The 11,739-nt window shown below is 40.3% G+C and overlaps 1 protein-coding gene across 1 annotated transcript; it reads right to left on the bottom strand.

The window, feature by feature from the left end:
* Nucleotides 1-7,590: 7,590 nt before the first annotated feature.
* Nucleotides 7,591-9,449, bottom strand: LOC131353863 (cell adhesion molecule DSCAM-like). The gene is made up of 5 exons (XM_058390938.1): nucleotides 9,116-9,449; nucleotides 8,662-8,727; nucleotides 8,470-8,541; nucleotides 8,132-8,221; nucleotides 7,591-8,033 (listed from the first exon to the last, which is right to left on the bottom strand). Exons 1-5 carry the CDS (start codon nucleotides 9,447-9,449, stop codon nucleotides 7,975-7,977), a joined length of 621 nt encoding a protein of 206 aa, XP_058246921.1. The 3' UTR covers nucleotides 7,591-7,974.
* Nucleotides 9,450-11,739: the final 2,290 nt, after the last annotated feature.

The following is an 11,739-nucleotide window of genomic DNA, read 5'->3' on the forward strand; positions in this document are numbered from 1 at the left end:
ACGAGTCGTGGTTCTACAGTCACAGTTGCTGTCAATCCCGAACAATAGTTGTACTGGCTTGGTCTGGGCTGGAATAACTCTGCCAGGGGTTCATCGTCCTCCTTATATGGGTCACTGATGAAATCAAATATTGGGATGGCTACACTGCTGGGCTCAGGAGCGTCAACTAGTGCTCTCAATATAGGACTCAACAACTTGGGCCTCCAAATTTTCCTCAAGGCTTCGTACCAGTCTAAGTCAAGGAAAGTTCTCTGTAAAGTGTACAGCCCGTCAAACTTCGTCAGGGCCCACAATTTATCCCTAATCAAATCCTCTGGCTGCCAGTGCTCTACTCCTTCTCTATCTTTATATGTTCGTTCATCCCAGAAGTGTGTGCGTATTCCCCTTGTTTCTATCTCTAAGTCTTGGCGAAAGGCCATACAGCTGAAGAAAACAGTAGTGCGCATGCAGTATATGGTGTCAGTATAATAGTTCAATACTTCAATAAGGGTAATGTTGTATTATCTGGGTCACACTTTTTACAATTCACTGAGTGGCCCAATAGAATGCAGACCCAAGTTTTAGGTGGGTTTTTTCTGAGTATTCCCTTCTGCTGATTGCACAATATCCATCCCTCTCTAAACCTGCTTTCAGCCACTTTTGATTTCGTCCCAAATCCACAAACCATGTCTCTAGCCTCTGAATTCCTCAGCCTGTTCATATGTACAACTCTCTTCCCTCACTTGTTCTGTGTGAAATTCCTCCTTGAGAGGTCTCCGCTCTCACTCACTTTCTCTTGGCACAATGCCCCCGCACACACACACACACACCTCTCCACTACTCCAGAAAGCACTCAATCTTTTTCCACACACACACACCCTTGTTCTTTTTAATTCTTCATCATCACCTGAATGGTCTACTGTTAAACTTCCTGCAATGAAACACTTCCACAACCTACGATCCTGCCCCAACTTCCACATGCTAATCCAAACTTCCGTGTATTGAGGACCTCTTGGGGTCATAGGCCACATTAAATTGACCCTGACCAGGAGTTTCCCTACTTCCTTCCTCAACAACTCTAATGCTGCCTCCGCGAACTCCCTTTCAAACCTATTTGGAAACCTGTAGCCAATTCGCTTGAATGGTAGTGGACTGCTATGACTTAGCTCTAATCCGCGAGTTTTTGCTCTTTCTGTGATAATATTGGGAATTTCCTCACTTAGTTCCTCCGGAACGGTAAAGTAAGCACTCACACGGTATCGTCCTGTGTAGGCGGATACAAACACTTCCACCATTCAGGAACAGTAGTTTCCTACAGTATGCTACATCTTCACCTGGACCCCATGGATGTCAAACCACACTTTCACATCAGTAGAGGGTGGAACAATTATACTTGCGACAGATACACGTATTCTATTGTTTCAATGAGCGCATACCAAATTGAGGTGAAACATTAGCTCACACTTGGCACTAGGTCCTCACTTACGGTATGTGGACGCCCGCTTCACTATAAGATTTATTCTAAAGGCTATTCTGGTCCACACCATCACTACCCTTACTTTTCCTTCATTTCTCACGTAGTGCACCTCTAAAACATATATATCAAACCTTAGTATGATTACATCCATGCACGGTGATTCCTTCACTCTCACAAAGACTTCTGCCTTATTTTCCCACTCTGTTGCAGTTTCTTTTCGACTTCAGCCCTACCATCCCCACCTGTTTCATATATCACATTCCATATCAATGTGCATGCATGTACACACTGGTTTTCCTATATTCTCACAGTAATAGTGTTAGTAGACAAAAAGGTTAATACAGTGCTATTTACAGTGCGCACATCCAATCACCATTTATTTTCCTCATGCACTCACACTCACACAGCCCCTCGCACTCAACACACCCACACACTGCAAGCAATACAATCAGGACAGACAACAGATAAAGACAGACAGCAGGCCTCTCTCCTTATTCTTTGTTTTTTCTTTATTTTCCTACCGCCTGGATCCAGGACTTTTCTATTCAGCGCTTTTTCTCTTTATATTCTCTTTATTTCTTATTTCTCTTACACGTAGATCCGGGAATTTTCACTATATTTCTCTTTTCCTCTCTTATTTCCTTTCACTACTACCCGGATCCAGGAATTTTACTCTTCTCTTTTATCACCTGCTACTTGACACTTATTTTTCTTTTTCCAGTGACGGTGTTCACGTTCACAGAACTTACTATTCTGCTACTAAACGCTCCGTTTGCATCCAAATAAGGTCTTTTTCACAGGAATTTCTTTCATACCACCTGGAACCCACCAGGAATTTCGATCATACAGGCCTTTACACATTCATACATCTGACATCATCTAGTCTTTTCAATACAAAGCATGCAATTTATCATGTCACTCTATGTGGATTTAACTCACACTCACTCTGCCTCTCTGCCTCAATAGGTTGGAGCAGAGCTGATCCGACCCTGGGCCGAGCGCCTCCGCCTCCCCAGACCACACACAACTAATGCAGAAATTCGGTTAAACAGGCTTCTGCCTTACCTCTGTCCTAGTTGGATCCCGTGTCTGGTCCGTGGGCGGCGGCCGCAGCCTCAGGTCCCGGGTCTGGGGCTCTGCTGTTCTCTCTGCGCCAATCTCGTTTTCTTTGAAATCACGTCGGGGTCACCAAAACAATGTGGAAAAAAAATTCTACTGTACTCACTACTAAAATCTGACTCCAGCTCCACACTGACCTGACAGCTCAGTGTAAGTGAGACTCATAGTTAGTAAGGCCTCAAAACTAAATAAGCCAATCAAGCAGACTAGATGAATGCAGATAAGAGATTTTATTTTGTAATCAGCGCTGACACAAGAATTGAGATGCTCACACATGAACGTCCCAACAACCTCTTCCTGGGGAACTCCAACTACAGCCTTTATATACATTTCCCTTATCTTCCCAATGCAACACATCACTGGTTCTTTGCCTAGACAATCCCACCCATCTTTCTTTTTTAGACCTTGTAGATTCTTTTTTACCCCATTATCTTTGAATTTACAACTTTTCGAATACCATTATAATTAAACTTCCCTAAATCATTATATTAAAAATTGGGCGTTTCCGCCCCCACCAGTGGGATTGTCTTCGGCCTCACTCTCGCCAACACCTCATTCTTCTTCAGGAGACAGCATGGGTAAGTTCTCAGTCCTTCAGGGGCCAACACCCTTTCTTTCATTACACTCTACACTTCACGGCTTTTCTGATTTATCTGCTGTCTTCTACGTATGTACTCTAGATATTTCGCCTGGTACCACCATTGCCATCCAGCACGCGCTGCGCTTACTTCATGATGAGATCACTGCCGCTCAAGGTACCAGTGGAGCGAAGATTGACCATAATAATCTAGGGTACGTCTCTGCCATTGATTGGTCCAAGTTTGGAAAGCCTGGTACCGCAGAGAAAGCCTGCCAGACTGACATCATTGATACAACTATTTGTTCTTCAAAGCCCTTGCAGCCTGTGTGCAAGGCCCGTGACAGGCCAACATGCCATGTCAAACCCTATATTGTTCTTAAGCTCAAATGACCTAACGAATAAACCTTACCTGAGAACTCACTCCTGCTGTCCCCTGATTATTTCACACTACATCAAACACACACCTCATACATATATCCTCATTTACAAAATTATCTCCCACAGTGCCTAGATTTTAATAATGTAAGTCTTGTGAAAATGAAGCATAACTTTTATTTTAGTGACACACCACAAAAGAGGCTAACTGCTGCTGCAGGAAGTGACAGTGTGAACACACCACATGGGTAAGCAGTTTAGTGACGTCATCCACCCATTCCATGAAGAATTAACACACACTAATATTTCAAGCTCCTTTGAAATGATTCACACAAAATCCAAATGTTGTGATGTAACCATATGTATGATGGTGTAAGAACTACAATGAGTTCAGTGACATGAAGCTGTATAAGGAGGAAAGGGAAACACACCTGCATTCTTACTGAGGACCCAAACCAACACATTAGTACAAAGATGCACCGTGTCTCACACACACTCTTTAGATGAAACACTGTATTTGGTAAAACAGTAAGTGGCAACACAGGAGGTGTAAATTTATCAGCTCATTGCTGACCAGACAATAGTGATAAAGTCTCTCATGTCTATTGTGCAACATAATGCAACATAACTCTTTGTCAGTAAAGGCTTATAAATCATAAATCTCCACATGCCTACAAACCAGCAAATATTATTTATTTTAAATGCCGTCATAATGAACACACTAGTATGGGATGAAGAGGACTGAGCTTGTATTCTTGCTTTGTTTCTCTTGAGAGAAGCCAACTACTAGCCTACTACACACTCTTGCCGGTGAAGGACGCCAACTACGAGATACTTTAAGGTGATATTCTCAGGTGGGTTCAGACCAAAAGCTTCCTTGCTGCTCAGAACTGGAACCCCATGGAAGGAGGAGGCACAATAACAGCCGCATACATGGTTGCATGGTATGGACACAGAATTTCAGGTCTTCAGTGCCCTGAGTGCAAGCTCAACACATCACAGAATCCTGACCCTGCACCTTTCATCCCACTCCCCATCATTAGTGCCCCCTTCAAAATGTTAGACATGGACCTCGTTGGGCCACTACCAAAGTCTGCCTATGGTCATAAGTACAAATATCCTGAGGTGGTCAGGACCTCCACCTGCCTCTCTTTGGACAGTGACCTTTGGACCTATGGGACATAGCCCAGGAAGCCTGGAAGGAGCAGGCCTCACTGTTTTAACCTCTAATAGAGTATATACAAGAAATGTAAAAGTGGATCAACAGAATGGCTCAGAAGCATGGTCCAGTGGTGTCTGCACTCTCCCTACAGATACCCATGGGCATACGATGGTCCAGTAAGCAGGAGAATTCACCTCCACATGGAATCAAGACCAGTTCACTGATGTCTTTTCATCCACTACACGGACGGCTCACCGTGTCGGAGAAAAAAATAATATACCCAGCTTTGAATTATATACCTAGCTTTAAAAGTAGCTTAAGTAATAATGTACTCAATGCTCTAAGCTCTGACTTAGCAATATTCTGCCTAAGAGTAGTGTGTATCCATCAAGAATTATTTAGCCATTGATTAAGTAGTTAACTTTGATTAATAATAGCTATAATAATCAGATATAGCCTCATAGTCTTTATAATAATCATGCAGAATTATTAATGGCAGCATGCTAGCGTAATAACCACACTGGGACTGAAGAAACAGAAAAGAGGAGAGATTTATTGGAACATTAGGAGTTACAACTCAGTCAGCCAGCCTATCCAATGGGATCAGTGGGACCGGAGGGTCAGTTGTAGAAGACGGGATCTCGGGATCCTGAGGAGAAGTTGGAGAGTAATCAGTGGGAGAAGTTGGGGGCGAATAGCCGGGAGAAGACTGAGGAATATCATGAACACTGTAAGGCATAGGCACAAATTCAGGAGAAAGTTGGGGAATGTCAGGGGAATTAGGAGATGAAGAAGAGTCAGAGGAAGAATCATTAGAGGAGATCTCAACAGGGAAATCCTCAGTCTGGACGCCTTGAGAGGTGGTGCGTGTCCAATGCCAGTAGAAGGTCTGAGTAGACTGATCACAGGTTGTGGGGCGAAATTGGGTGCTCTGATCAAGACAGACGGTATCTCTCATGATATGGTGAGCAAGGTAAGGAGACTCAGGAATAAAGGATTCAGATAGGTGTTCCAGGAAACCAGAAAGTTCAATGGCCAGACAGGATAGCTGATACTGGCGATAGCGTCGCAGAGCACCCCTGGGACTTCTCCGGAAGATAGCGCGGCGGGCTGACTGAGCTAGAAGGAAGAATGGGAAATGGGGAGAGATGAGTGAAGATGAGTGAAGTGCATATTGCGTGACTATGTAATCAGCAAAAGAGAGCATGTACTAAGGCAGGAGGAACACAGTGTGGGAAGTAGGCCAGGTCACTGTGACAGGACAGTGATAGGCGGGTAGAGGAGACAATAGCATTGGAATAGTAGCAACCAACAGTGATGAAAAGAGGAAAGGATATGAGGCAGCTTAATGGCAAAGCTTATTTTAAAAATAGTAAATAAAACTTAGATCAAGTAAGTAGAGGGAAAAGTCATAGAGGCATATGACATAGAGGAAGAGAGCAAGGTACTTACACATTGTTGTGGAGGGCAACGCGCGAGGTCAGGATGAGCTGAGGAAGCACCTTTGAGAGGTGACGGTCAAATGAAGTCAATAAGGAAGTGGCGCCTATAAGTAAGCGCCAATTTTTTCTAAAAATTGTAGACTTAGCCTAAAAATAAGGGGAACTCGAGAGGAGGAAAAGTGACATCATCGAGGGGAGGATGGTATCAATTTAGGGGCGGTATTGGGACAAATGCGAAAATAATGGGAACTGGGAAACGTATGTAAACTAAGGAAGGAGGGACTAAAGTAGCCATACACTGAATATAATGGGAAATTGCTGGAAATATTTAAATTAGAGAAAAGGAGGCGCCCCAGGGTGCCTGGGGTATAAGTAGAGGGGACTTTTTCGGGGTTTTGGGGGGAGACCAGCTGCTCTCTTCAGAAATGCATGTTACTGACTGCATGGCTGAATAAAGAAACTCGCTTCTTCTCATCTGTTGACTGAGATCTCTTTTATTTCGGCTAAATTTTATAGCTTGTGGAGGTCATTGGGAAAGCTAAGAGAAATAGATACAAACTAAAATTCCACCCTGTGATATGTCCACTCGATGTCCACTCATATGTCCACCATGAGACCAAAACACCTCATGAGAATTAGACAGAGACAGCGAAAGGGTACCCAGCCCACCTCAAAGAAGCAGGTACCTTTTTTGAAGTTGACAGGATATCACAGAAGGTTTGTCTTTAATTTCATCTCACTAGCATCCCACATCTCAGATTGTACCAAAAAAGGCCATCCAGACTATGTGCAATGGACAGATGAGGTTGCTCAAGCAGGCACTCACCAGCTCTCCTGTTATGCAACATTCAAACAGTGATCTACCCTTCACAGTCCACACAGATGCTTCTGAAACAGGACTAATTGCACCTTGTTGATGAAGGATTTTGACAAAGATGAGAACCTGGTTTTGGAAGCATGCTGTTGTTGAGAGAGAGCTCATCACCATAAAATGGACCATCAAAGAACTCTGTTAATATCCTGTCAGGTCATCACTTCACTCTGGTGACTGACCAGGCTCCTCTATAGTGGATAGCTATACAACTGTGAGACAACCACAACAACAACACTCTCCACATACATTATACACTCTTTCACCATCCATCTTGCATCTCTGTACATTTGAGGTGGAGGTCAGTCCATTACAGGATGCCATGCGATTTTGAGTCATCAGTTCATCTATCAGCATGTTTATGGGACAGTAAAAAGAAACTGAAGGACCCATAGGAAAGCAAGACCAGCCTTCAGTTTGAAGAAGAAGAAGATTCCACTGATGAAGTTGCTCAGTGGTACGAAAGTTGTATACAACCATCCATGGGAGAAAGAGGTATTGGTTCTCTTGAATTTGGTGCATAATAATGCAAAAATACATAAATGTGTTTCACTTAAAATTTTGTTTAATTTAAAAGAAGGAGTGTTTACCACTGGCACAACACTTCATTTAGGATAGTATTTACAATCCAATCTTATTAAAATAAACAATATTTTGTAAGGAAACAAATAGAATGTGCCTAGCTTTTAATTATGTAAGTGTTGTGAATATAAATCATTCTTCAACACCATGTAAGCATCAGATATAAACCTATAAATAATACACATTAAAATGTAACCACATATATTCTGTGATTTAGCTAAAATAATATTAATCATAAAATGCAAAGCTGAAAGTATAAAAGGGTTCGAGAGATCAAATTGTGAATACCAAATTAAGCTATAGTATTTAAAGAACTGCTTAAGCAAGACTATTTCTGAACAAATATCTTGATTAATTTTTTGATGGATCAGCAAATTGAGGTCTTCTTTACTGCAAACTCACTGGTACATCTCCATCCCCTCTGCTGTATTGAACTGTACCAGGACCTGGAGAGTAAAGTAAACAAGAAAAGCTCAGTTCATGTATCTAAAATGGTGGGAAAGGGAATAATAAATTTCTGCCAAAAACTGGAAAGTTTTTGTACCTTTCTTTCTGGTAGTGCAATAAACCACAGCCACGATAATGTGCAGAAAGATCACAGTCACCATGGCAACAGGGATGTATGGAAGAGGATCTGGAGAGACATCACCAAAATCAATCAGAATGTGAGCTTAAAATTGTTTACATGTCACAATGAACTTTGTACACTTTAAAGTAAATAGTGAGGGAAAGTGGAAAAAAGAGAAGAGTTTGATTGATAAGGGGTTTGTAGATGTTTCATTTCTTGCATAACTGTGGAGAGTCTATAGAGTTTATTTACACAGAATAGTTTGATTAGTAAGTTATTGTCCTGCTGTCCAGCTGTTAGCAGAACAGGATTACCAGGTGTTTCAGGGTGTGCAGTTGATTCATCATTGTGCACTGGGGTTGGTTTTGTACCTTTTGTTGTGACATCTACAGGAAGTGAAAGAGCAGATAAAGTTAGTGTGGGTTCTTGCTGTGAGCTGATGTACTAACGTACTAACACTAAAAAAAAGACTTTTCATTCCAGTGTGTATCAGTGGTGTGTGGTACTTGGACTGGAAGGAGGTGAAGTTGTTGTGATCACTGGTGTGGATGATGAAGGTCTTGTTGGTGCACCTGCAAGGAGAGAAATAAGATTTAATGAGATATAAATAAAGAGTGTGATGTGTGGTGAGTGAAGGCAGGACACAAGTGTGGAAACTCAGTGTGTTCTTTATTAAAGACAATCCAGGAATCATAGAGAGAAGTGAAAGTGAGTCAGAACACAAACTCTGATAATCTGTAATCATAAACACAAACACAGACGAGGAGTAGAACGTAACAAAAAAAAATGTACACCTAATATTTACATTTAACAAGATTTTGTTAACAAGCTTTGATAAATGTACTCCACATCCTTTTATTAGGAAGTAGAATTTGACATATTTATTAAATATAATTCATTTTAATAAATAAATACTCTAGTCAACTTTACATATGGTTTACATACAGAAGGTTGCTTTACCTTTCACTGTAAGTAGGATGTCTGTATTGATTTCATTGTTGATCTCACACCTGTACCATCCTCCATCCTCTACAGTCAGGTGTGATATGAGTAGAGAGAGATTTCCTGGAGGATGATCATTAAAGAGCTGAACTCTGTCTGTGTAGCAATTTGTCTGGTCCTTTGGGAAGATTTCAGGGTAAGAACCTTTTAAAAAGCTCCATGTGAAAGTGTGTGGTTTGGCTTGTAGTTCAGAGCAGGAGCAGGGCAGAAGGACAGACTGTCCCACGTTTCCAGTCACATCCACTGTCTGTTGATTCAGTGTGCAACCTGGAGAATGAACAAACATCAACATATTGCATTGCTGTTACAACATCAGATTCATCTGTCATGAGATTATCACTGAAGTAGCATTGTGAATAAAAATGATTCATTTACCTTTAACAGTGAGTCTGATGTATCTGTATTCAGCCCCTTTAACATTACACCTGTAATCTCCTCCATCCTCTTCAGTCAGGTGTGATATGAGAAGAGAGAGATTTCCTGAAGAGTGATCATTAACCAGCTGAAATCTCTCTTTGTACTGATCACTCTCAGGAGATATCTGTACCCAGTCATATCCATTTGTGTTTTTCTCCCATGTGAATGTCTCAGGTTTTCTGTGGAGGTCAGTGCAGGAGCAGGGCAGCAGTACTGAGCCTCCTGTGTATGCAGTGATCTCTTCTGTCTCTCTATTTCCTTTCAGGGTGCAGCCTGTATGAACACACCAGTTAATGATCTGTTAATGAGCAGTTCATCATCTGCAACAACCCTACAGAATTATATGAATACAAATACAGTTTCAAGTCCACGTATCTGCAGGTGCAGTATTTATTTATTCTACAATAAAGTACTGTGATCAAATCCATTACATGTGCTTTGTGCTTTTATCCAAAATTTGGCCAGGATATGAAATCACTTTTTTTATCCATTGACTCATCACTTCCTTCTTCTAGCTTACTCTGATTCAGCAACATTTACCAGAGAATCAACTCACACTTTAAAATGAATTTCAGGGATTTACGTAACCAAAGGCTTGTGTTTGTCTAAAATAGTTGCTAAAACAAAAGGAAGAAAAACAATTCACTAATTTAAAAAAGTTACACAAAGAGAATTTTTATCATGCACACTCCTACCTAAAGCCTTAAAAATTCCACTGTGCACTGACTTTTCTGGGATTTCTTCTGTAAACCAATGCTCTTTTTTTTTTGTATTTTACTGTAAAACAATGCTCCTGATTATTGGCACTGCAATCCTTGAAATGCTGTAAAGCCACAGGTCAGTAATTACCTCGTTTTAAAAAAAGAAAATAGAAAAAGAAAAATAATAATATTAATTCTTTCAACCACATGATTTCATATTTTTCCTGTACACTATACATGTCCACATCATAACTAAGACTACTACATGATGGTAAGATTTAATGCCTTTAAATGGTAAAGTCTTACATATATTATATTATATTATATTATATTATATTATATTATATTATATTATATTATATTATATTATATTATATTATATTATATTATTTAGATCATTAAAGAGAGAGAGAGAGAGAGAGAGAGAGAGAGAGAGAGAGAGACTTCAGTGATGTGGAGGAGAAGGAGAAGATAAAAACACACCAGCATTTTTAGTAATAAATGTCCATAAGCAGAGACACTGTGTGTGGAAATACAGTCTTACATTCACTCTTTAATGCTCTCATACACACACACCCACACATGCACACACACCCACACCCACACACACACGTAGTGAAGTAATAGCTTCCACTACATTTTTCAGTTGTTACTTCCTCTTTCATTTATTTCAACACATGGTACAGTCATACACAACACCATATATTTATTAAAATATCTATTTTCTATTAGCATTATCCACTCAGACATGTACTACTCACCTTCAGTGCCATGACAATTCTTACTGAGGACCCAAACCCAGTTAAATAACACACTCTACTGATCACACACACTACAGATTTAGCACTTTACACCATTCATACATTAACAGGAGGTGCAAATTTAGCAGTATGCCACTGACAAGGCAGAAGAGTGAAATACAAAAAGTGTGATGCTGCAGAAAAACACACAAATCCCAAACACTCTGCTTTTACTAAACACCACAATGAGTAAAGACACTCATAAAGACATTTAATATGAAGTCAGGAAAGTCCACAGGTGAGAAGAGTTCACACTTTTCAGTAAAATGACAAGCTTTGTTTTTTTTTGTGTGTGTGTGTTTTTTTATTTGTTATTTTAACTTGCAGACAAAGTAAAAAGTGAGGCAGGTGAAAAACTGACTATTTATAGAAGCATAAGTAAAAACAGCACCTTGTATCATGGATGAATGAATGTGCTCTTTTTTTTTAAATGTCTTACTCAAAAGTTCATGGGGCCTTTAAAAAAAATCTATCTAGAAACAGACTTGCAAGTCTAATATTCATGATATGAATATTAGAATTAAAACACAAACAAACAAACAACAAAATGGCTTTTATAACTATAAAGGATATATTTTAAAATTGAATAATATACCACACATTCTATATATACTACTCACAAAAAGTTAAGGATATTTGGCTTTTGGGTGAAATCTATGGAAAA

The sequence above is a fragment of the Hemibagrus wyckioides genome, linkage group LG06, assembly GCF_019097595.1.
Source record: "Hemibagrus wyckioides isolate EC202008001 linkage group LG06, SWU_Hwy_1.0, whole genome shotgun sequence".
NCBI classification, from domain to species: Eukaryota; Metazoa; Chordata; class Actinopteri; order Siluriformes; family Bagridae; genus Hemibagrus; species Hemibagrus wyckioides.